Raw genomic sequence first — 24855 nt, 5'->3', positions numbered from 1 at the left:
TTTGACAACCACTCTCCTGAATAAATCAGAGAATAAATGTTTGACTCTTTCCCAAAGCAAATATTGTCCCTGAAGCCGAGAAGCCGGTGCAAATCAGAGCACGTGGATAGGAAGAGGCGGGATGGGGGTGAGCAAACGCCCAGCTCAAAGTGACCAGTGGGCACTTAGATGAAAACATAGTGGAAGGTGTAAACAGTAAGGGTTAAAAGAGTTGTGGGCATTTGCCTTGGGGCTGGGCAGGGGCAGCCCCTCTCACTTCCTGGGAGGGGCGGGATCTGGATTTGGCCTCGCAGATGGCTGGTGGGTAGGGGGAATGGGAGGCTTGTCTGGGGCCCCTGTCCTTGGGCATGTGGGGACCTGGCTGCCTCAAGGGACCCAGGTCGAGTCTCTGGGCTCAGTTCCAGGGAGCAGGGGTAGCTCCTCCTGAGGGCTCCACAGAGTTGAGGTTTGGAGTCACTGGGAGCTGGTGGCCTCACCCGTCCCAGGGACCAGCACCTTGGGGAGCAGTGGGTACCCCGGGAGAAACTGAGGCTGGCCCAACCTGCTGTCCCCACCCCGCAGTCAGGCCTCCCTTAGATCAGAATGACTTTGGGAGTGAGCAGATGGCTCGGAAATCTCTGCCCAGATCAATTTCTCCCAATTGATTCAATTGCACGAGCTCCCCCCCCCCAGGGCCATGCCAGCTGAGTGTACCCGTGTCAGAAATAGAGACGGCGGCAGCACCCTGATCTGTTCCTGCTTGAGTAGGGAGTGCATATGATTGTGTGCCTGTAGGTGTGTGTGCCTGTAGGTGTGTGTGTGTGTGTGTGCGCGTGCGCGCGCACATGTGTGTGCCTGGGACCTGATGGACCCCGTGGGTGGAGGAGCCTGTGAGGTGTTCCAGGGGGTTCTGGGCAGCCCGTGGACCCCAAGTCCAGGTAGGAGCTGGGAAGAGGCTTGGCCAGTGTGAACAGTCCCTGATGCCTGGGCAAGGGTGGGCCACTGAGCAGGAGAAAATGAGGACCTCTCCTGGGGCCTGTCAGGGGCAGAGTAGAAGTGTCCCAGGGGGAGCGTGAGCCCTGGGAGCCAGTGGACCTGGCACAATGTGCCTAGGGACGCAGCCCGACCTGCCCACTGCTCTCCCACACCCAGCACAGCCTGGGCACAGCTGTGGGGGCCTCAGAGCCTCTACACTGCTTGCAAGTCCTGGACCCAGCCCTGTATGGAGTGGGTGTTGCATGGGGCACATACCCTCTGGATAGGGTGACCTGTTTTATGGGCTTTCTCTCTGCATCGATGGGTTTTATTGGCCAATGGGCTCCAGTGGCTTCCACAGTGACCTTGCTCAGGAAATCCGGCCCCCGGGGGCAGGATGGGGCACAGAGGCAGAAAGGATCTGTTTGCCTGGCGGGGCTGGGCACAGGGTGGGAGTGTGGTGTAATTGCAGATAGCCCCCACAGAGCAGGTGCTGTACCCCCACAATGAGGGGAACCAATGCCGGCCTGCTGGGGTTGCTTGAGGCTGGGCTCCTAGCCCAACCCCCACCAGCAGGAGCAATGTCAGGGCGCCCCGGGTGGGGTCCTGAGGAGTGGTCAGGAAGACCCACCCTTCCTCAGGTGTCCTGGGCCAGGATGACAAGTGGAGGAAGGGGAGACATCAGGAAGGACCACAGGAACCCAGGACTGCAGAGATCTGGGGTGTCCTTTGTGGGCGCCGGAGTGCTGAACAATATGGAGATCTCTACCAGTCACTTATCAAGGCTCCTGCCGAACCAGGATTCTCAGGGCTGCAAGGAGCTGAGGACCTGAAGGGACAGCTAGATCGCTGACACCCTTCCTCCACCTTGGCCACCCCAAGTCCAATTCTGCCACCTCCCCTCCATTGAAGCCAAGGGCACTGTCTTGTCCTGTATAGACTGGCAGATGCCATCCTGGCTCCTGAGGGCTGGTCCAGCTATCGCTGTTCTAAGGGGTGTTTGTTGAATGCATAACTGAGTGACATTGAATGATGGGGGCCCTGCCCAGATGAGGGCTTTACCTTGAAGGTGCTGTGACTGCCCAGGAGCTTGAAGGGGGTCCCCCTCCTTACCCCACCCTGTCCCGGGGCTCTCACCCTGCTCCTCCCTGTGCCAGGTCCACCTGCTCCCCCGTCCGTCAGGCTATGTATCTGGAGATGAGGTGGCAGCTATGCATTTGCCAGATTTGCCCTGATAGAGGTCTGAAGGCACCATCCGGGCCCCTGGGTGGGTCCCCACGTTGGAGGCGGGACGGGGGCTCCACCCGCCAATCCTCCCTAGCCTGACCCTGCCTCGGGGGAAGGGCTGAGGCCTTTTCTCCTAGGACGGCTTCCTTGACCTTTCTTTCACACACAAGCAGAGGCTGGGGGGGGGGGGCGCTAATGGGGTCTGGGTTTCTTTGGGGATCACGAGAACAGTACAGACACAGATAGAGGTGGTAACTGCACAGCATCGCGAAAGTGCAAAACGCCACTGACCTGTCCACTTAAAACGGTAAATTTTGCTATATGAATTTCACCTAAATTTTAAACATGGATGTTTTCTTGGCATCCCACTAAACGAATACACCCAATATGGAGAAATTGGCTCCCAGACAGGATCTCATCTCTCAGGAGAAGGTTGCAATCCATTTTCCAGCTTTTTTTTTTCATGGTGAATGCATGTTCATTTCTGGATACTACCAAGCCACACAGCAGGAGGCGGGGCGTGGTGTGGAGGGGCGGGACTTTCCCCCCCTTCCCCTCCCCCCTTCTTGCTATTCTGATTAGGGTCAATTCCCCTTTTACCTCCTAAATGTTCCGGGCAGCAGCAGGCCTCACAGATTATTTTGTCTATGGCCTCTTACCCAGGACCCCCTTTACCGTTTGCAGAGAAGGTGACTTGACCTCATCCTGCTCCCCACCCCCGGTTCTCAGTCTTTTGTTGTTGTTGTGTGTTTGCTTATTTATTTCTTAGTAAGTAAACCTGGAGGTCTTGTGGGTGATGCAGGCACGGCTTCTGGTCCTAGACTCCCGGGCGGTTTCCCAGCGTGTACTGAGGCTTTCAGTGGGGCCTTGGCTGCGCTCAGGGCAGGCCTCCACACTGGCCTCTGATTCTCCAAGGACATGGTGGCTTTGGCACTTGGAGGTTGTCGGATGCCCTTCTTGGCCTCCCCTGCTCTGTCCTCCTGAGTCAGCAGCTGGGAGCTCGAAGCTTGGCCTGGCAGTCCCAGCACCTACCTGTCTGGGCAGCTCTAACAGCTGTGAGGTTAAAAGGATGTAGAGTGGCTGCCAGGTGTGCAACCTTCCCTGGCCAGGGCACGGCCACTCCTAGCCTGGCACACCAGGCCCCACCGCTGCTGCTCTGGGGACCCTGACTGAGGCCCTCAGCCACAGGCCGGCTGGAAAGAAGAACACAGGCTTTGTTTGGAGCTGGCAGACAGGGGCTTCCCCGCTGGCCCCCTCCGGCCCCTCCTGGCCTGGCTGGCACAGGAGTCTGGTGTTCCTGGTCAGGGTGGGAGGGAAATCCAGGAGCTAGGAGGACTGAGGGAGGCCAGGGTCCTTCCAATCCCCTCACAGACCCCATTTCTGTTATTGCAAAACCTTCTCCGCCACCTCGTCCTCCATTAGCACTCACTCCCAATGCGCCCACAGGTTGCCAAGCGCCCTGGCCTGTTCCTGGTATTGCAGCCATAAAAGGAAACAGGCCAAAGGGCCAAAGTTCGGCCTGAGGCTCTGCCCACCTTAGTGTCCCAGGGACCCCTCCTGTCTCCTGTGGGACCACGGCTTCACCAGCTGAAACATTCTGCCCCTCGTCCTCAGCTATTAGGAACCCCCCTCCAATTTTGCTGCTCCCTGCTACGGACCATGGCGGGACCTGGTCCAGACCTGGGGTTCCCAGGATTGGGGTCCCCCTTGAGCCCTCTGAGGTGCTGAGTCTCAGGGCAGAGACACTTGCCTGTTCTGACCTCCTTGTCCGTAGCTTTTTCAAGGTTGGGTCCTGTTTTGTCTGAACCTGGGACCCAGAGTAGGGAGCATGGCAGGATCTGGGGGTTTGGAGTCACAGCTCCACCCAGGCCTGCTTCTCTGTGGGCCTGAACGTGGGATAGGAGGGCTTCAAACCTGGGCCCAGTAGTCTCTGTCCTCCTTGCCCGGTGCTGACCTGTCCTCCTCGCCCGGTGCTGACCTGTGGTGGCAGCCTGTAAGGTCAGACCCTCACAGCTGTTGTGGACCAGGCCGCGAGCAGGCCATGAGTGGACACATGTGGCAGGACCGTGGTGTGCTGAGATGTGCCCACTGGCTCGGCAGGCTGCAGGCCTGGGCTTCCAGGTGGGCGGCTGGCAGAGAGCCCCTCCACTTGCAGGCAGGTCCTGCATGGACCGCAAGGGGGGAGCCCCCTCCTCCCGCTCACCCTCTGTCCAGGCCACGCTTAGGAGGTCAGTCTAGCCCGTGGAGTACCAGCTCCCGGGGCCACACACACTCGGGGGTCCTGCAGATCTCTGCCGGCCTCCATTTCTCCGCTTGTCTAGGCCTTTCGGACCGTGCATCCCCCCTTGGCTCTCCACCACAAGGTTTCTAGATCAGCCTCAGCTCGAGGATTGACATTCCTGTGGCGTAACTAAACTCCATGGTGGCAGGAGAGGGCCACCATGTTCCCAATGTGTCCCCACCCACGTGGCAGGCAGCCTGCTCCCGGTGCATCCGTGGGGGAGAGAGGCCTGGGGCTGCCAGCAGCCTCCTCCGACCATCTCCCACGCCCCAGCTGAGAGCCTCTGGACTCTCCTTTCAGGGAGGCTCCAGCATCCCCTGCTCAGCCGGACACCCTACAACCTCAGCCGCCTCTACGTGGCCCCAGGTCTCAGCCAGCTCACTGGGCTCTAGTGATTCCAAACACTGCGCCTGCCGGGGCCCCGCAGGCCTCGCTGTCCCAGAATCCTTGCTCAGGAGGGAGCAGCCGTGGGAGGAGATGCCAGGGGAGGCCCCACGGAGGAAGAGGCAGTGATGGGGCCGGAAGTATTGAGCAGAAGGTTCTGGAATGGCCAGGGTACACATAGCAGGAAAGAAACAGACTTAGAGGGGACTTTCAGGGTGGGGGGAGGAGGGGCAGCCGGATGTCTCCAACCTGTGGGGTAGATGAAGGCCTTCTGTGGGGCGAGCATGGCTGAGCTCTACCTATGCCCACGCCGGCAGGACCTGGGGTGTGGCCCACTGACCACTCTGTCCACTGCTGGCCCCGACGTTAGCCACATCTAAGTGTGCGGTGTGGGGCTCCCCGGGGCTTCCACAGGCTCTGGTGCACACCGAAATATGGTTGTCCTCCGCCACCCAGCTCATTCCAGACAGAAGAGGGGATGCCAGGAACCCCAGAAGATGAGCCCACCTGAGCTGGACAGCGTGTCCACCCTAGGGCATGACTCTCATCCACACACGATTTGCCACCACCTAACATTCGTGGAGTTTAGCATGTGTCCTGCTAGAATCACCTCCAAGAGGGCTAGCGTCAGTGTTTTCCCCCTGGACTCCCCGCGGTCCAGCCGGCACCCAGTAGGTGCTCTGCAAATGTCTTCAAAACAGTTGTGCTGAGCAGCCCTTTTATAAGCAAAACGATCGCTCGGCCAGGAGGCAGACTCCTGCTAGGAGAGCTGCCCCACCCACGAGGCCACATGCCCGTGCCCACGCCCACAGTCTCCATCTCGAGTTTCTTGGTGTACCCCTCCCCACCAGGCCAGGCCCCCAGGGTCGGTCTTGCTCTTGCCACAACCCTCAGCTCGCTGTCTGCACTCAGCCAGTGTCCAGGCACCACACACGGTGCTCAAAGCCCACCGCGTCTGTCTGTGCTGTGAAGGCGAGGTCAGGCCAGGGGCGCCGGGGGAGCAAGCGCCACGTGTGGGCCTCTCTGAGCAGCTAGAGCTCAGCGGCAGGCTTGACCAGGTGGCCACTGAAGGTGATGTAGAGGTCCCCGCGCTCGCCGTGGATGGCGTTGTCTCTGTCGCGCTGAAACATGCGCACCCAGACGGTGTCGCCGGCAGCCAGCGGCAGCAGCAGGCTCTGCGTCTGCATGACGCTGCGCTCGCTGGGCTGCGCGTACAGCACGGCGGTGGCCCGCTGGTTGCACATGATGTGCAGGTAGGTCTCCTTGTAATTCCAGGTGTGCACGGTGAGGCTCAGGAAGTACACACCCGGCACAGGGCAAAGGAAATGGCCGGACGCCAGGTGGAAGGCACCATCCAGGTTCACCAGCTCCGTGTCGAAGGGCACAGCCTGGACGGTGTCCGCACTGCGCAGCCCCTCGCGCCGGCCCACTGAGAAGGCCGCGTAGGCACGCTGGTAGGGGGTGCCCGGCAGCCCCACTTGTCCCTTCTGGCCCTTGTGGCCCGGAGGGCCCCGGGAGCCTGGTGGACCCTCGCTCCCTCTCCTACCGAAGCGACCTCTGACCCCTGTCTCCCCCTTCTCACCTGCAGGGGAGAGAGCAGAAGTCTGTCAAGGCTTGGGATCCACTGGCTGGCCTTGTGGCCTCGGGAGTGGCCTTAACCCGTCTCCTCATCGGTAAGGTGGGTGCTTACAAAGCGGTGGCTATTCTGGGGGCCTATGCAGATGATCAAGTGGGGACAGTAGGAATGACAGAGGTCCAGGCAGCTGCCAAAGGAAAGGTCTGAACTGAGCTTTGAAAGACAAGAGGGCTGGAAAGTTGACACTCAAGTTCAACTTTCTTGTGGCCTGCTGTCCAGCCCCAGGAGGGTGCCCTCTTGAGCTTAGCCTCTCTTGCCTTCTCCCGAGGGGAACCCAGCCCCCCTCCCCTCCTTCCCGCGGGGCCCGGGCCAGGGAGGGCTGGTGCAGGTGGGTGAGCAGATGGAAGGGGGCCTCAGGTCTCCCTCTCTTCACAGCCTCTCCAGGCCACCTTGCTTCCCACTTGAGGAGACTGGGGGGGGGGTGCTGAGGACCTTTACAAGGCTGTCAAAAGCAAGAGCCACTGCTCACTATCCCCCCACCCCAGGCCCTGGGTGCCTTCCCAGAGTCACTCTGCTAAATCAGGGCCTCAGAGCTGTGCCCCATTCTCCTGCTCCTTCTTCCCACGCCCCTCAGTGTGCTGTCCCTGCACAGGGAACAGGGCGGGGCCCCCTCTCCCTGACACTCACCTTTGAGGATTGAGATGTCGATGATGGGCCGCACGTGGGGCAGCTGCACCCACCTCTCCCCATGACTCTTAGGAGTGTATGAGCCGGAGAAAGCTGGGGGCCAGGCCGGATGGCAGCAGTGCACACATGGTTGCTGAGGCAGTTCCAGGCTGGGCCAGGACCCTGCAGGCAGTGCCAGGAGGAACAGGACGGCAGGGGCTGCCATCTGGGCCAGAGCCTAGGAGACAGGGAGAGCAGAGGGCCTCTTAGAAGAAAGATGCCCTGCTGAGCCCCCAGACCACACAGCAGCGGGCTGTGCCCCTTGTCTGGGGAGCCGGCAGATGGGACCTGTGTGGGGTACACAGTTTGGGGCCCTTGAGGTGCCGCAGTGAGCAGGATCAGAGCCTCATCTTGCACCAGACAGAAGTCTGGCATACCTTTCCCAGATTCTAAGCCTCCCGCTCCTGACAGACATCACTAATGGATCCTCACACTTTTTCACCCAGACCTAGATGTGACCTCAGAACCCTCCTTAACACAACACCACCAGAGCCACCACCAATCTGAGGGGCCTGCCCAGAGGACAACTCCCACCTGCTTTTCCAGAGCCCCTAGCAAAGTGGCCCAGGCAGCTCCATCCAGTCTGGACTAATATTTCCAGGCTCTGTCTCAAGGGCTGCTCCTTCCATATGCCCCCACCCCTCCCAGGGCCTTAATTCTGGGCTGTAGCAAGCTTCTAACTGCCTGAAGTCAGGGAGTCCTGGTCCCCAAAGCCCCCATGGCCGAGGACCCTGCAGCTGGCAGAGGCAGCGGGAACTGCCATGGTCGAGGAGGGCTCTGAAGGAAAATCGTCCTTAACCCCCACCAGTCCTGGACCTCCTGTTTCCTCACTTTCTCCCTTGGGACACCCTGCCTGACACCTGGCCCATCCATGCCAGGTGGGACATCACTGCCTGGTTTAACCAGCAGTTGCTGGGGCCCCTGGGTGAGCTCCACATGCACCTAGGCCTCAGTTTCCCCCGGCAAGTGAGACCTGTCTGTCCTGATTTCCCCAGGAGCTGCATCTCAGCCAAAGTAGGCCTGTGAGATAAGGGCCCTCACTCTTCCCTGTAGCCCAGCATCTTTGCTGAGCAAAGATCCAGGAACCCTCCTCCAGAGAGCCCTCTGGAACTGCAGTCTGGGCGAGCTCCTTCCTCTTGCGCGATGAGTCTAAGACCCACTTTCAGGCTTAGCGTCCCTGGCAGATGGGACCTCTTCTCTCCAGCCTCCCAGCCTTACTGGACCCTGCAAGACTCTCCTGGACCCCTCCCCTGGAGAGATCTTACAGGACTGGGTGTCTCTAGGGGCGCCCAGTCCACAGGCAGCCTGTGCCACAGAAGCCCCCACCTGGTTCCTCTGGTAGTCTAGGGTCCTAGGCATCCCAGCCACCGGCCTGCATTGGAGCCTTCCTCCTGCTGGGGTCTAGGGGGGAAGCACAGACCCCCGCAAGCCCAGCCTGCCCAGGGTAGCTGCAAATACCCCACTCACCCCCACGCCCGGTTACCATTTCCCAGTCGGGTGCTGCTGCCTGCCTGGCTGTCTCCAGCGTCACTGCCCCGGCAGCCTGTGAAAGAGCCCTTTCATGCCCGCCCCAGGCGCCCACAGCTTCCCCTGAACCATCCAAGACCAACAGGCCTTGGGCCAGCTTCAGAGGTCCCTGCAGGAGGCTTGCAGGGCCCTGCTGCCTGCCACCGGTCTGCCCTGCACTATCTGGCCACCTGCCAAAGGGTCTGCGCAGCCTTGCCCCAGGGTCCTCCTGCCAGCCCTGTGCCGCGGTGTGGGTCTGGGAGCCTGGCGCGTCTGGGACTGGCTGTTTGAGGGACGTGGCTATGGGCTGGCCACCTCCTCTATTTAGGGCGCAATGACTTAGGGGAGAATTGGGGAAGCCAGAGCTATAGCTGGGAAGAGACTGGTCAGGAGGCTGGAGACCAAGGTGGGTGGGGCAGACCAGGGCCCACTTGGTAATGGTGACAACCTTCTGTCTGGCTGGAAAGTGAGGACTGGGGCTGGTAGATGGAGCCCAGGAGAGCGGCATCTGGCCAGACCCATGGTGTCTGTCTCGGCCTCCCCCGAGCCCTTCCAGGTCAAGATGCCCAGCTGAGCGAGAAGCCTGCTGTGACACCCTGTTGAGGGACACTTGCATCAGCCTAGCTTTTCAGTGGATGAGGGTTGTGTCCCTGCTATGCCCACCGACGGGAATGACTCACAGGGCCCCCAGGCGGTGGAACGGCTGCACATGCGTGAGCCTGAAGCCGAGCCCACACCAGGGCCTGGCCTCGTCTTTGTTCAACGTCTGGACAGCTAGACACTGTGCCCAGGAGCAGAACCCTGCACCTTGGCCTCTGGACATGGGGACACGTAATTCTTGGGAACGGTACCCCACACACACCAAGCCAGGCCACCTGTGGGAGAGGCACAGACATGGCCAGGGAGATGGCCAGCTGTGAGCAGCCCGGGCCGGCTCCCCCGTTTCTGCGGCTCCCGGCACAGCCACAGGCCCAGGTGTCTCCCCGGCTCCCCCGTTTCTGCGGCTCCCGGCACAGCCACAGGCCCAGGTGTCTCCCCGGCTCCCCGGCCCCAGCCCTCCTCACTGATGACTGTGATGAGGCAAGGATGACAGAGGTGGCCCGGCCTGCGGGGGCTTCCTGGGCCATGCTGAGGGTGAGGAAGGCTGGCGAGGGCTGTGGACAGGAGCTACACCAGCTGGGGCCAGTTCCTAGACTACTCTACCCACCCCCAGGAGGTAACAGCTCGCTCCAGCAGGCCCAGCCACTCCCTTTGGGGACAGCTGTTTTCATCTGGAGGGGGGCACAGATGAATGAGGTATGAAGACCTGAGGCCGTGAGCAGTGGGGAGACTTGAGGCAGCTCAGCAGGTAGCCCCCAGAGCCATAGGGGACCCGGGCCCCTGCCTCTCATCACCATGTCCCTGTGGGTCGATGGGCCCAGGGCAGGCTGAGGGCCCTTCTCTACCCACCCAGTTATTGTCTCCGAGGCTCCCAAAGAAAGGCAGATGCCCGAGCTCTGCTGCTCCCTGCATCCGGGCCCCAGTTTTCCCACCTGTAAAATGGGTACCAACAGGCTCAGAAATGGCGGGAAGGTACCCATGCTAGATGGGCACAGGGGAAGCACAGCCAGCTGGAGATGCCAGAAGCTCCACCACGCTGCGAGGCTGATGTCCCTCTCTGTGCCTTCTGCTGCCCGCTGTCTGACCCCAATGGGGAGAATAACCCCCCCCCAAAAAAATGGGTGTTCACTGTGAGTCCCCTCGGGGGAGAGGATGGTGAGTTAACATGCCCTGCGCGTGGGGGTGGGCTGAGCCCAGGCCTCTGGAACACCAGGCTGGAGGGTGCTTGCAGAAACAGACAGATCGGGCTCTGAACGGAGATGGTCAGCAATCACCGCGGTGACTCAGCAGGTGGCAGGAGGACCAGCCTCCTGGACAGAAATAGCCATTGCTTGGACATGCTGCCCACATCTCCGTGACGATGGGAGGGTGACCTAGTGTCATAGCCCCAGGGGGTCAGCTGCCCACAGAAGGCCTGCAGGGGCTGAATCCTGCTGGTGGCAACTGGCCGACCTGGGGTGGACATAGCCATCTGTCCCCACCCCAAATCCCACAAAGAGCCTCAGGGAATTTGATATGTGGCTCAGCTCAGGGCATGGTCATTGGTTTCTACAGGGCGACAAAATCTCCAGCTTCACAGATGGCCATCAGAGAATTACAGACAGTGAAGCCAGCCAGGCAGCCCCCCGCAGGACCGGGCCTGCTGCCCTCCCCGCCTGGTGTCCCCATCAAGCTTTAGAGATAACGAGCTTCGAACAGCCCACCTCACTTAGCTCCCGGCAGCGGCCAGCCCCCAGGAGTCCTGCACCAGAAGACCCTCGCGCCGAGGAAGACTGCCTTGGCCACGGGGCCATAATGGGGGTCTGAGTGGCAGGAGTTCGCAGAGTGGGAGTTATTATCTCCCAGCCTCTGAGTGGATGTGTCCCTGAGAGTCCTGTGAGCTGCCCCCAGGAAGAGACAGCAACCTGGGAGGGGAGGTGGTGTGGGCACAGCAAGGGGCCCTCGCTGCCACCGGCCCCTCCACAGAGTGCCTGGCCCTCCCTGGGGACTACGGTTCTGCCCACAACTGTGGGCACAGGGTGCAGGGTGGCGTGGGGCGGGGGTTTCTGCAGTTATCTCACACCCACACCCCGCCTGACTCACTAGCTGGTTAAAGAGGCGGCTGAACAAGGAGACTGGATGGGCCACCCACTGGTGACCAAGGTGGCTGGGCAGGGAGGCCCTCTGTGGCCTCAGCTTTCTGCCCCCCAGCTCAGGGTTTGCCTTCCCAGGTGCTCACCCTGTGCCAGGTGGGGGTGGCAGGGAGAGGCCCTATGGGTTTTCCCAGGAGGTAACAGCCCTGCACTGGGCCTGGCGCCCTCGAGCAGTGTTGAGGCACTGCCTGCGTGGATGCCCAAAGCCCCCACAGCCAAGTCCCCTAGGGGAGAGTCAGGGTAGCAGTGTGTCCTGACACCTGTCATAAGGTCACCTCCTCCTGACAGCAGAGAGCCAGCTGGCCTCCCCATGACAGCATCCAGGGCTGGAGGAAAAAAAAGTACAGGTCTCTGCTTCGGCGACCAGAGGCTGTGATGAGTGGTGGGGCTTCCGTGGGATGAGAGGTGACCCTTATTCTGAAGCCTGTGCAGGCGGCCCAGGTGGGCAGAGAAAGCACCTGTGCCTCAGCTATGGCTCAGAGCTGGGGAGGGGCCTGGCCTCGTGTGGGCAGCTTGAGCGGTGAGGAGGTGCCTCTACCACCCTTAGCTGCCTCTCTCCATGGGCAGTAAATGGGAGCACCCTGGACACGAGGGACTGACCCTGCAAAGGCTGCACTCTGAGCCCCACGCCTTGAATGGAAAGCTAACGTGCTCTTTATTGAAGGGGTGGGAGACAGGTCCCTGCCCAAGTCTGGCCAAAGACAGGGGACCCCTCTGCCGTGGTGCCTGCACTTTGTCACTGGTAGCCAGCCAGCTGGAGGATGGGGGGGTAGCGGGCGCGGTGGGTCATGCACTTCTGGCGGTCGATGAAGAGGCTGTTGGTTTTGACGGCGATGTCCTTCTCCAGGCTCATACGTGTGTCCTCCAGGTTGCGCAGCGACTGCTCTGCTTCTAGAAGCTTCTCCCTCAGTGCTGAGAGGGACATGTTCAGCTCCTCTATCTCACTCACCAGCCTAGGGGATTTGGAGGAAGACGGTGTGACCTGGGCTGTCACCAGAACAAGCAGCCTTTGGGCTGGGAGGGTCAAAGCCTGAGATTCAAAGGCTAGGAACCCTGGCGAGGGGTCTTGGCCAAGATGCTCAGCCGTAAAAGGGCCCTAAACATCTCAGTGGTTGGCCCACAAGCAGAGCTGGGGATTGGACTGAGGCCAGGGCTCTGTGAGAGGCCCTATGGTTCCCCGTGGCTCCTTCTATTGCTGGTGTTTGGAAGCAGGATGGACAGACCTCCTTGGAGCCAAATGAAGCCCCTAGTTTCCTGAAGAAATTAAGAAACAGGGAAGGAAGAATGCCAAGGTGGAAGGTGGGGGGTAGGGAGTTAGTTCTGCTCACAAGGGCAACTGGGCCCTCAGTGAGTTAGAAAAACAAAAGACATGATCCCACCTGCAGCTCCAGCCCAGGACGTAGGTTCACTGGGACATCAGAGGGACAGACTGGTCCCTGAGACAGGTGGGCTCGGCCTCTTGATCTCTGATTCCTCACTGGGAAGACTGCACAGCAGCAGGGGAAGTGAGAAGTGTCCTGCTGTCCCTGGCACTAGAAGCCCTGACATAGCGCCCCGCATGACCTGTGCAGCGTCCAGGCGTGGTGGACGGGAGTGGGGACATGCAAATGCCCCCGTGTGTGAGCCACGTCGGCATGAGGCCCAGTGTCTTCTCAACACATCTGCGGGTCTGAGTGTGTGGAGAAGGGGTGCTCATGGGGTCCCAAGGGCCGAGGGAGGCCTGGAAGCTGGTGGGTGGTGCATGGGGGGAGGGTCTGGCCCGCCCCATGACTGCACCTGAATTGGGCAGCGTCACGGCACAGTTCCACATTGGGCCGGTGCGAGCGCTGGTACAGGCGGGTCTGAGCCACCTTCAGAGGCGCCTCCTTGTCCTTGATGGCCTGCTTCAGTGCAGCCACGTTGTGCTCCTGGTCTGTGATCTCTTGAAGCGTCTGCAGAAAAGGCAGTCCCCATGAGCCCCGTGCAAGGCGGGCTGCCAGAATGAGCTTGGCTTCCTCCCTGCGCCCTGGGCTGTGTCCAGTCAGCAACCTGTCCCCTGTGGAAGCGTGGAGACAGGGAGGACGTGCACAGCTACCGCAGACCGCCCAAGGGCATCTAGGGGGGGTGGGGTGAGACCACAAAGCCTGCTGTCTGGTGGCTCTGGCCCGAAGTCCCCCAGCCCTGGCGGGCACCAGCTCAGACCCTAGCCACAATCATAGACTTGAAGGCAGCAAAGGCCACCCTAACAACCTGGGGTCAGAGCCCCACCAGGCCCACGCCACCTCCTCCCTCCTTCTTTCCTCCTTGTCACACCTGACAGCCCCGTCTGGTCAGTCACTCTGGCGGCAATGCCAGTAGACCACCCCCTAGTGTCACCTGCATTTTCCCCAGCTTAGTGAGGGTCCAGGCATGAGTGATGGCTCTGTCCCTGGGGTCCCTCAGGATGGGAGGAGCAGGAGCAAGTCCAGGTTGTGACCAGAGTGGCTGTGGTTGGGCTGGTGGGAATGGAGGCAGACACAAGGAGCTTGGTGTCTCTCTGGTTATGGGCGCCCAGACCCCAGGGCTGGTCTGGAAATGGCCTGGATGTGGCCTGGGTGCGGCTTGGGTGCATCTGGCCGCACCTTGCTCAGGTGATGCTCCAGTTTGTGGCGGGTGTCCTCTAGCTCTTCCAAGCGGCGCCCAAAGGCCAGGTTCACCGTGTCACACTGCAGCCGCAGGTCCTCAGCAGTGTCCCGCAGGATGCAGTCAATGAGCCCCCGCAGGTTGGAGGAGGCCAGGCGCTCGCGCTCGGCGCGACACAAGTTTTCCTGTGTGAATTTGGCCCATGTCTCTCGCGTGGAGGCGCTGCAGGTGGAGAGCCAGTGGAGCCGCGTTCAGTGGGTGCACCTGCCAACCACTCCAATTCCCACCAGCGCCTCCCGGGGCCCCATACCGTCCCCCTCCCAGGTGCCCTGCAACCACTACCCCAGTTCTGCCCGGTGCCCTCCAGCGCCCCCCTGCGCCCCCTGTGCCGCCTGCGTCCCTAGCTGCACCCAACGCCTTTTGCCCCGCCCCTGACCCCCAACAGGGATGCGCTACAATGAGCGGTGACCTGGCGCCCCCTACCGGCCTCTGGCAGAGCTGCGGATTAGTAGTTCTTGCCTTTGTTTCTCAGATTTCCCCTGACCCCCCCTCTTATGCCCCGCCCCGCCCCGCCCCACCCCACCCCACCCCTGGTTTTGTTTCATTCCGTGGCCACCTGGCTCCTCTGGTGACTGTGTGGTGCTGGACACTTGAGTAGGGGTCCTGATCACTACCATCCCCAAGAGCAGAAGAGCTACAGGAGGGCCAGCTATAAAGGGACCCCCAGCAGAGGGCCCGGGGGCCCAGGCGGCTCCTGAGGTGGGGGCTGCGAGGGCAAGGGCGCCGGGCCAGGGTGTGTGGGCAGCGGTGCGGGGAGGCGCTTGGGTGGCCCACCTCTCCTCAAACTTGGCGGAATGTGGGTGGAACTGCACGTCCGTGCTCTGGTTGTGGTACCGGGCGCAGGTCTCGTCGATGTTGTAGGCCTCCACCTTGTCAGACCAGTCCATCTCACACGTCTCCTTGTGCTCCCGGTTTAACCTGGGGGTGGCCGGCAGGGCCTGAGTCTCTGCAGAGGGTGGGGGCAGCGGGGCCGACAGGGGCGCTGGGCAGAGCAAGACCCCCTCTCTAAGCAACAGCCATACCTCATAGGTCCAGCGTGGGGTCCTCAGGGCACCGAGGCCCACCTAGCCGGCAGTGCCCAAGAGCAGCTGTCCCTTTACCCGGGATGCTGGCCTGGACACCCAGGTCCCAGAGTCTATGCAGGAATCTGCTACTGTCCCACCCACCTGGTGCCCCTGCCAGCCTGCACTCCCAGCTGCACCCTTCTGAGTTTCGGGACCAAGTCATCCTGACTTTCTGCCCAAAGCCACCCTGGGGGTGGGGGACAGGGTCAGCTGGCGGGTGGAAACCCACCGGATCTGGTTCACAGCCTGCAGTAGGGTCCTTTTCAGCAGCTCCTGGACGTTCCGGATGAGCTCAGCCTCCTGGGGGAGAAGACCCCATCCCCCGTGAAGATCTGGTGGCGGCAGGGCAGCCGTGGGCCCCACAGTCAGACTCCTAAATGCCCAGGAGGGAATAAGCTTTGGGGTGACACCCAGGGGACCTGGGGCTCACCGGCACTTGATCCCTGTCTGAGTGGCCTTGGCCTTGGACCTTGTTGACCCCTGGTCTGTTTCCTGAAACATGGGGCGTAAACCTCACTCTTCCTCATCAGGCTTATTCTGGGTTTTTTAACATTCTATTTGGTGCATTGCGTGGGATCTTTTCTTCTGGGGGCTTCTCCAGACAGCTGGGAGGGTCACTCAGAGGGCCACCTAGCACCCTCCGTGCGGTGGGGGCTGTCTCTGCAGGTTGTCCAGGGCACTGAGGGCATCAGCTCCTGGACAGGCAGGCGTACAGTCTCTGAGGACCCAGGCCCCTGGGGACCAGATGTCCTCCGGGGTGGGGCTGCCTCTTGGGGCCGCAGGCACAGGGAGACTTTCTCCATGCTGAGAACACGAGGGATTCCTTGCCTTTTTCTGTGTGCCTCAATGGCTTTGTTTTCTAGGTACGAACAGCCCTTTCCCCCTGATTTGAATTTCACCTCCAATCATGCACTAAACCTACATGTGTCCAGGTCTGTCCCCTGGTCTGTGTCCCTACTTGTGCCCCACTGCAGTAGTCCACACACTGCTGGGCTTTGGCTCAGGACAGAGGGGCTGCACCCCAAGACTTGGGAGGTTCTTGAGCAGCAGAGTGTGGGGGAGGCTGAAGAAGGGTTTGGGGACCTGGGGAAGGGCAGGAGGGTGACAGGAAGGACTCAGAGTCAAGCTGATCTGAGCTTGGGGGATGGTGCAGGGCGTGCTCTGAGCCCCTGAGCCAGCTGTTTGTCTCTGAATCTCTCACGCGTTCATGCATGCCCACGTCCTGCAGCCTGTTCGCAGCTGAGACCCCCAGCTCGGAGGTGTGTGGGGACTCTGCCTCACCAGGACCGGGGCCTGGACTGGGTAACATCCTGGTCCCTGTGGGGCTGCCCCAGGACAGCTCCTGCCAAGTCGGAAGGAGAATCCTTGTGGACTGAGTGTGCCTCCACCCCACTTTCACCCCATCCACGCCACACCACTGGCTGGTGCCTGGATTTCCACCACAAGTGTTGTTTCTTGGGGGGGGGGCTTTGCCTCCTGGAGCTCAAGGTCAGGCTTAATTTGCATGACAAGGATGATTCAAGGGGCTGCCCAGCAGGTACCAGGATTTGAGCTGACCAAGGGATCATCCAGTGGATGCAGGTGCCACCAGAACCTGACCAGGAGAGGCTCTCTGACCTCCATCTATATCTTAGGCGCTGCCCCCAGGACTCAGCTCCAGCCCCTCCCATCCTCAGGGTGTATGTAAAGGGGTGTCAGGGTTCATGGGGTAGGCTGGCTGGGCCTCTCCCTGTCTCACTGGCCTCTGACTGTCCCAAACACAAGCAAACATTCCCACCACACATCCCAGGTGTGAAGCCTCCCGCAGCCTGGGCCCCGCCCCACCCTCGGGTGGACCGTAACGGGTTTGGGGCACTGCAAGGGACAAGTGTGAAGCTTCAGTCCCAGCCCCGTATGTGTCTGAGCCCCCATGCTGGGGCTCCCAGGTCACAGTGCCCCAACCCAGCATGTCTGGGCTGCGGTGGCCCTGACAGGGAGCCCAACCTTATCCCAAGTGTACCGAGGGGACCAGGTTGTGGAAAGGTCAGACTGGGCACACCCCTGGTGGCAAGGAAAACACCTCCCTCCTGGGTGGCCTGAGCTCTGACCCTGTCCCCAGCCCAGTTGGTTCTGGTCCCTGAACTACAAACAGCACCAGCTCCTCTGCGCCTGTGTATGCAGAAGGGCATGGACACCGAGTCCTCTGCCAGCCTGTGCCTACCATCAGGGCCCAGACGGGTTATTCTCTCTGCAGAAAGATAAGGGTGGCCTGGTTCTGCGGTCCCCAGAGGGGCTCACACCTTCAACAGCTCCATCTCCACATAGTCACGGACAAGGTCGGGGTGCTGGCGGCGCTCACGGCACTGCAGGTTGTCCATGGCGATAGAGAAGGGCCCGGCCGTGCTGTCCAGGGCACGCTCCAGCCGCTGCTTCTGGGCCAGCAGCAGGTCAGTCTCAGCCACCAGCTCGCCCACCTCACGCTGCAGCTCTGACTTCCAACCATGCGTGTCCTGCAGATGCTCGCCCACCTTCCGGGTGGAGTCCTCCTGCGATCGCTGCGCCAGTGCCTCCGTCTCCGCGGCCAGCTGCCTGCTCTCGTGGCGCTGCCGCTCCGACTGGTCGCGGTCAGCAAAGGCCCGGTGGTAGCCGGCATAGCAGGTCTGGAACCACTCGTCCACCAGATACTTGGCTGTGCGGAAGCCGGCGGTGGCCAGGCCCGAGGACGTGTAGGCACCGGTGTTGCGGGCCACGTCATACAGCTTGGGGGGCAGCTCGCACGCTGGCACCGTCGGCGGGGCAGGCTGCTTGGTCAGGAGCACGTCCGTCTGAGCCATGGTGCCGCTGGCCCGGGCACGGATGAGTGGGCGGGACACTTGGCACAGTCAGCAAGGCAGCTCTGGCCACTCTGTCCTCAGCAGGCCGTCTTCAGGTCTCCTAGTGACAGGTACATGCCAAGCCCTCCTGTTGCTGGGCAACAGGGACCCCTCCCCCAGTGGCCCTCTTAAAGGGCCAGGCAGGCCCTAGCCCCACCCATCTTGGCTGGGATACGGCTGGAGCCATTGCAACTTGGACTAGAGGCCTGAGGCCAAGCCTAGCGTCTCCTGCCTTTCTTCCTTGTCCCAGTGGTCTCTCTCTGGGGAAGTATCTTTGGTGAGGAGTTGAATTCAGTCTCCCATGGTTGTCTGGAGTCAGACACCCACATTTCCCCATGTGGGAGGAGGGAGGCAGGTCCTGTCCTGGGGGTGGTGCCCCAAGGCTACCCAGGGCCAGGCTCATGGCTGAGGCCTAGGAGGGCAAGCAGTACACCTGGGCCGGGGCACATACCCTTCTCATCCCCGCTCAGGGTGGGGAGTTCCAGCACGGGGAGCGGGGTGATGCCCTATGTGGGCAGCAGAGGGCACCATTGGCCATAAAATGCCGTGTCGGGTCCAGCCCTGGCTCTTAGGTTCTCCTACTTCAGCCAACACAACAACGTTCTGTCTGTCCGTCCGGATAGCCCTTGGCTTGGAGCCTGCATTAGGGTCAGGAGGGCCCTAAGACCCTCACCACTTCCTTCCGGACTCTGCTTGCACGCCCCCGGCAACAAAACAGTCCTTCCTTCCAGGGCAGCTCTGACGACACCCCTCGGTGTGCTTCTCCCTCTGGGTCCGCTCATCTTGTGAACCCGGGCCTACAAGGGGTTTGGGCCTGGGCCTGCAGCTCAGGGCCCTGACCCTTTAACTCAAGCAGGAAGAGGCAGATGACATGGGAGATGATGGGGGGGGGGTAATGATCCCCAGCCCCAAGACCATGCATGCTGGCCCTGCACCGTCACCTTCAGGCCTCCTGCGCCTGGCTGTCACACGGCCCCTGATGGGTACTCTCCCTTTGTACAGCAAGGACACTGAGTCAGACACACACAGCTGGGAGGCAGCGGGCAGGATTCACATACAGGCCTCAGCTCAGCCTCCCACCCCAGGACCTCAGCAGGAATCAACAGAGAAGATGTGAGTCCCACTCCTTTTGAGAAGCCTTTCACAGGATGAAGGCAAGGCTGGGTCCCCAATTTGGGCCTTCTGCACCCCATGACTGAGCCTTCTGACTCCAACATCCCCTTTTTGACTTGGGCTAACACAGGTCACCTGGGCCCCTGCCAGGCAGGTGATAGTTTCCAAGCTGGTGGTCATGGAGGGTGCTCTGCTTCTGCCAGCGCCCTGGTTGGGACCCGGACAAGAAGAGGGCCGGCCAAAGTCACCAGGCTGCAGTGGGACTTACGGGGAGCGACAGAGGCAGGGGTGCAGCTTCATGGCAGGCATCCCTGTGACAGGGATGGTTAGGAGAGGAAGCACCACCAGGGCCTGAAGGAAGCAGAGGCTGCCCTGGCCTCCACCCTGAGCCCCCAGAGAGCATCTTACAGACCTGGTCTGGGTGGCTGCAAAGCCCAAGTGACCACGGCCCAGGAGCAGGGCTGCCACACAGTGGAACAGTGGTGACCCATGCCAGAAAACAGTCTCTGGGGCCTCCTGCAGCACCGTTTATGGTGGGCCTGGTGAGTTCAGCCAGTACGTCTGAGGCCCTCCTTGCTTTATCCCTGGCCCAGAAGTTGCCAGATGGGGAAACAGAAGCCTGTCTCTTCTTCTCAGCTTCACAACCTTGAACATTACCCAGGAGGCCCAGGCAGCCGTAACGGGCCCAAGGTCACAGATGGGAAGGCAGAGGGAATTTGAGGGACCCCTGGGCACTGGAGCAGGAACTTGGCCATCTGGCCTCCTCAAATCCCCAGCTGTGACCTCCCCGACGTCCCACCTGGAATGAGAACCCTAGGAGCAATCTGGCCTCTGAACAGACCTACCTGCCAAGGGCAGGCCTGAGGCCCATCCGTGGCTGTCTCCCTTCAGCTCCAGCTGAAACTTTTAACGACGGGAGGATGTAAAGTGGCTCAGACACAGTCATTGCAGATGCCGGATGCCTGAGAAGCCAAGGGGCAGGGAAGGGAAGGTGCTGTGCCCACCCCACATGCAGAAGTGGAGGAGGAGTGCCCCTTCCTCCAGGTGTATCAGCCCAAAGCATGAACAGAAGGCAAGGGAAGCAGGCTCAAGGGAGGGAAGCTCAGGAGAGCTTCCTGGAGGAAGAGTCCCCTCCAGCGAGGCTTGAAGGGCACACACTCCAGACTGGGGATGGAGCATCTCTAAGGCTGTAGGGAGGAGACTAGGGTGGTCCCTGGGGAGGTGTCAGGTTTGGTGGGGCCAAACAAGGAGACAGAGGACGTTAGTGTGGGCAGGCAGGCTAGGCAGGAAGTGAGGATGCAGCCAGGGACCTGGCCCGTAGCCAAGGTGGTTGGGACGCTGAGGGAGACTGAAGATTCACGCCCCTCAGCCCCTCAACCTGTGCCCCCGAGCAGTGGGCAGAAGGTGGGACTCAGGACCACTGGTGCTGTCCTATCCGCCCTTCACTCAGGGAAGATAGCACCCATGTGGCTCACTCCGCTCATTCTGCCAGGAAGTGGGGACTCTGTGTGGCTCCCGGGCAGCCCTGTCCACCTCCAGGATTGCCAACATCTTGGCCAGCTCACTCAAGATGTCCCACCCCCAGAGACATGGACAAGAGTGTGCTGGTTGGGGGGGAGGGGGAAGGGGAGGGGGAGGGGAGGGGGAGGGGGAAGGGGAGGGGCACAAAGAAAACCGGATAGAAGGTGACGGAAGACAATTTGACTTTGGGTGATGGGAATGCAGCATAAGCAAATGTCAAAATAACCTAGAGATGTTTTCTTTGAACATATGTACCCTGATTTATCAATGTCATCCCATTAAAATTAATTTTTTAAAAAAGATGTCCCACCCCTGAGGCTGGCCTCAGGAGGTCTGTGTCCTTGGCAGCAGATCTAGAGAACAGCACCAGAGGCTGAGACATGGGGCCTTCAGTGACCCCATACGTGAACAGAAATAAGGCAGTCCCTGCCCCACGGTGTTTGAGAATTAGGGGAGATGGTACGCGCAGCTCCTGGCATGGCGGCACATCTTAAATCAGGCGCAAACTCCTGCCTGCACCTGGACTGGGATCCTCTACCACTGGCCTCGTTCCCACTGGAGGACATCTTAATCAGTGTCAGCCCTAGCATCATGGCCTTTCCTGGCAATGTCCAAGGCCCGTCTGGGAGGAGAGGCAGGGTGCAGGTGGGAGAGAAGGCTGGGAGGGTCCAGAAACAGGTGAGTGAGGAGCACCTGCCCGGCTCCCCGTCCCCTTCGCCCACCCAACCAGGGCCAATGAGGAGGGGTTTTGACCTTCACCTGCCCTCTGAACCCCACCCTCCTGACTCACTCCAGACATGTCCAAGCTAAGCAGTCCTTAGGAGAAGCTGTAAAATTCCAGAAAGAAACGAAATAATGAGAATATCCCAACTGCAGGGGGCAGATAAAGGTCAGACTAGTGAAGAGAAAGGAGGAATCGCTGGGCACAGGATAGACCGACGTGGAGATATAAAATCGGCTCTGCAAAGAAAGTTCTGCCCAATGACATGGAACAGGACAGAGATGGGTGAGAGGGAGGGAGGCCCAGATCTGTACGAACCCACCAGCGGAGCAGGAGTGCCAGCTCTTCTCACAGGTGACCTGGAAGAATGCCCCCTGTGCCCATTCCCCGTTCTGTACCTGTAAGGCCACCAAAAGAGGCAGGATAGAAACAGCACCTAAGATAGTGTCTAGCATGTGACAAGCCTTGTAGACACATTTGTTTTTGTTTTATTTATTTACTTTTTTAAGTGAGAGGAGGGGAGATAGTGAGACAGACTCCTGCCTGCACCTGGACTGGGATCCACCTGGCAACCCCTGTTTAGGGCCAATGCTCGAATCAACAGAGCTATCCTCAGTGCCTGGGGCCGGTGCTTGAACCAGTCGAGCCATGGCTGCAGGAGGGGAAGAGAAAGAGAAGGAAGCGAGGGAGGGGAAAAGAAGCAGATGGTCACTTCCTATGTGTGCCCTGACCAGGGATGGAATCCCAGACATCCACCCACCAAGCCAATGCTCTACCCATTGAGAAAATTGGCCAGGGTCACATATGTTTTTATTATCACTACTTTCTTATTGTGGTAAAACACACGTAACAGAGAATTTGCCACTTTTATCATTTTAAAGTGTATGGGTATATGGTTGGGCAGCATTTAGTACATTCACAAGATTGTGAAACCACCATCTCTGTTTAGTTCCAGAACTTTTATCACCCCAAATGGAAGTCCTGACCCCATTAGCAGTCACTCTCCACTCCTCCCACCCCCAGGCCCTGGCAACCACCAATCAGCTCTCTGTCTCTGTGGATTTGCCTTTTGGGACATTTCACATCAATGGACCCACACAACACGCGGCCCTTTGTATCTGGATTGTTTCACTTAGAATGTTCTCAAGGTTCATCTGTGTTGTAGAAGATCGGGTTTCGTCCCTTTTTGTGGCTGCATACTATCCCGCCATGTGGCTAGGCCACAACGGGCTCATCCACTCTTCCAGTAATGGACATTGGGGTTGTTTCCAGATTTTGGCTGCTGAAAATGGAGCTATTACACACATGGATACACGTGTTTCTGTTTGTTTGAACGTTGTCTTCTATTCTTTTGGGTATGTTATTTTTATCCCCCAGATCTCACTTGAAAACTCTCAAAGACTGTGACTCTGAGAACAGGGCAGTGCGGTGAGAGGCTTTCAGCTCCACCTTCCTGGGGGTCTTAAAAGTAACAGAATCTGCAGGACATCAAACCAGGGATGAGGAGAATGTTCCAGAAGGTTGGGGGTGTTTGCTAAGTGGGGCAGAGCATCCGGCAAGGGCAGAGACTGACACCATACCGCCAGGGGAAGGCAGGGCCTTGGCTAAAGACCCCTGGGGCAGCTGAGCGTCAGCCAACCCCCCCACCCCGGCATTTTAGCCCCCGAGCTCCTGCAATGCATGGACCCACTGCCTAGGAACGCCGTGACACGCGGGGTCTGACCCCCATGCGTGTCATGCTCACCCTGGTGTCCTTCACGCCTGTCACCCTCGGAAGCCTGCTGACCTAGCACACTGTAGATGGGGGTGTAGCAGAGGGGGCGCTCCTAAGCCCTGCACAGCCGACTCAGCATCCTGGGCCTGCCACCCGCGTCCCTGTCCAGGAGTTTCGGGTAGAACAGCCAAATCCCCGACTTATCAGCTCAGCTTTATCTCCAAAACCTCCTACAGTTTCCCAGAGAACAAAATTAAATACGGGATTTAGGAGAGATTTTGCGTCTGCCCGAGCAGGGCCAGGAACAGGCTGACGTGACAGGGCCGCTGACTCCTGGGCTTCGGGTGGGCGGATGGGTAGAAGGCACCCAGCCCAGCCCCCACCCAGCCTGGAGCTCAACAGCCAGGGCAAGGACCACCAGCCATCAGGGCCACCTGTGGGGGTCACCAGGCCCCTGCACCATGTTCCCCTCCCTCCCCAGATCTGCTGTTTCTGGCAAGCCCTTCAGAACCCCGCAGGGGCTCGATCACCGTGGGCAGGCAGGACCTGGCCTGCCTCCCAACCCATCCTTCCACGGAGGAGGAAACTGAGGCCTGGTGGGGTCACTCTATTTCCTGACCCTCAACCCCAAGCAGGCAACGGGGGGCTAGAATGTGGCCTCAGATGTGGCACCATCCCAGGGGATCCAGCCCTGATGACAAGAAGGGACATCCGTCACAAGGACGCGGACCCCAAAGTGAGCAGAAGGCCGGCCCAGGCAAGGAGAGTCAGGCTCCTGTCAGTGGATTGTCCGACGTCACCTCTGGAGTCTGGGGGTAAAAAGATTGCTTTAATTACCTCTCCAGCCCCTCCAGGAGACTCTGAGGCCAGGGTAGTGCCCCCACTCTGAGGGTTGCTCCAGCTCTTTGAAAACCACCTCGGCCTGACCTACAGTGGCGCAGTGGATAAAGCGTTGACTTGGGATGCTGAGGTCGCTGGTTCGAAATCCTGGGCTTGCCTGGTCAAGGCACATACAGAAAAGAACTACTATGAGTTGATGTTTCCTGCTTCTCCTCTTTCTCTCTCCTCTCTAAATAAATTAATAAATAAACAAAAATTTTTTTAATAAAGGAAAAAAGAGAACCACCTCAGGAAATTTCCAGCAGCAGGAGTCATGGACAACAGAAGGGAAGGAAGTGCCGTGTGAAACAGGAGGCTCAGCTGGCACTTGGGTCATCAGAGCCTCTCTTGCTTGGTGTCCAGAGAAGGCAGGGTCGGTACCAAGAGCTGCAGAGACACCGGCCCTGGTGGCCTCCACCTGGAAGGACCCAGCAGGACTCCCAGCTGCACGGAGCTAGGACAGGCTCTGCAGGGCCCCTGGGCCTGAAGTTTGTGTCAGAAGTAAGGGTGGTTTCAGGGACCGTTCCTAATGGCCCAGCACCTCCCTCCGCCCCTCCCCCACCTGCCTGGCCGGGTGGTCCCCTGCCTTTGCTTCCTGCCTGTGTTCAGGCACCTCTTCTCCTGGGCTCGTGTCCTGCCACTGGCTGGGCCCAGCAGAAATGACTGGACTGAGGACAACCCCCCAATGGCCACATCCACATCCTGGAAGCCCTTTTCCCAGGTGCTGGATCCTAGGGGGGCAGGGGGCAGATGGCGGGGTTGCTGGGCTGACAGCAGGGGGTGTGGGGCACACCTGGTCCCTGACCATCTAAGGACAGAGATTTTCAATCAGTGTGCTGCAAGATTTTTTAAATATGTAATACCTGACTCTCTAGTCAGGGGCACTGACCTCTTTTCCCTTAGAATTCAGTGGTAGTCAACCTGGTCCCTACCGCCCACTAGGG

The 24855-nt window shown here is 59.9% G+C and overlaps 2 protein-coding genes across 2 annotated transcripts; both read right to left on the bottom strand.

Moving 5' to 3' along the window:
• Nucleotides 1–5877: 5877 nt before the first annotated feature.
• On the bottom strand, nucleotides 5878–7320 carry C1QTNF8 (C1q and TNF related 8). Its single transcript, XM_066278353.1, has 2 exons — nucleotides 7110–7320; nucleotides 5878–6428 (listed from the first exon to the last, which is right to left on the bottom strand). Exons 1-2 carry the CDS (start codon nucleotides 7312–7314, stop codon nucleotides 5878–5880), a joined length of 756 nt encoding a protein of 251 aa, XP_066134450.1. The 5' UTR covers nucleotides 7315–7320.
• A 4802-nt stretch (nucleotides 7321–12122) lies between these two features.
• Nucleotides 12123–17924, bottom strand: TEKT4 (tektin 4). The gene is made up of 6 exons (XM_066278352.1): nucleotides 17391–17924; nucleotides 15341–15411; nucleotides 14822–14965; nucleotides 13987–14209; nucleotides 13163–13317; nucleotides 12123–12339 (listed from the first exon to the last, which is right to left on the bottom strand). Exons 1-6 carry the CDS (start codon nucleotides 17922–17924, stop codon nucleotides 12123–12125), a joined length of 1344 nt encoding a protein of 447 aa, XP_066134449.1.
• Nucleotides 17925–24855: the final 6931 nt, after the last annotated feature.

Source organism: Saccopteryx bilineata, chromosome 4 (genome assembly GCF_036850765.1).
Source record: "Saccopteryx bilineata isolate mSacBil1 chromosome 4, mSacBil1_pri_phased_curated, whole genome shotgun sequence".
In the NCBI taxonomy this organism is placed as follows: Eukaryota; Metazoa; Chordata; class Mammalia; order Chiroptera; family Emballonuridae; genus Saccopteryx; species Saccopteryx bilineata.
This window is presented reverse-complemented; position numbering and strand designations above follow the sequence as displayed.

Bases quoted from the DNA above. Each gene is read 5' to 3' on its own strand.
- C1QTNF8 (XM_066278353.1), bottom strand. From the start codon at position 7,314: ATGGCAGCCCCTGCCGTCCTGTTCCTCCTGGCACTGCCTGCAGGGTCC. The intron at 6,429-7,109 runs GTGAGTGTCAGG...TCTCCCCTGCAG, and splicing joins CGACATCTCAATCCTCAAAG to GTGAGAAGGGGGAGACAGGG.
- TEKT4 (XM_066278352.1), bottom strand. From the start codon at position 17,924: ATGGCTCAGACGGACGTGCTCCTGACCAAGCAGCCTGCCCCGCCGACG. The intron at 14,966-15,340 runs GTGGGTTTCCAC...GGCCACCCCCAG, and splicing joins CAGGCTGTGAACCAGATCCG to GTTAAACCGGGAGCACAAGG. The intron at 12,340-13,162 runs GTGCAGTCATGG...CAAATCCCCTAG, and splicing joins CGTGACGCTGCCCAATTCAG to GCTGGTGAGTGAGATAGAGG.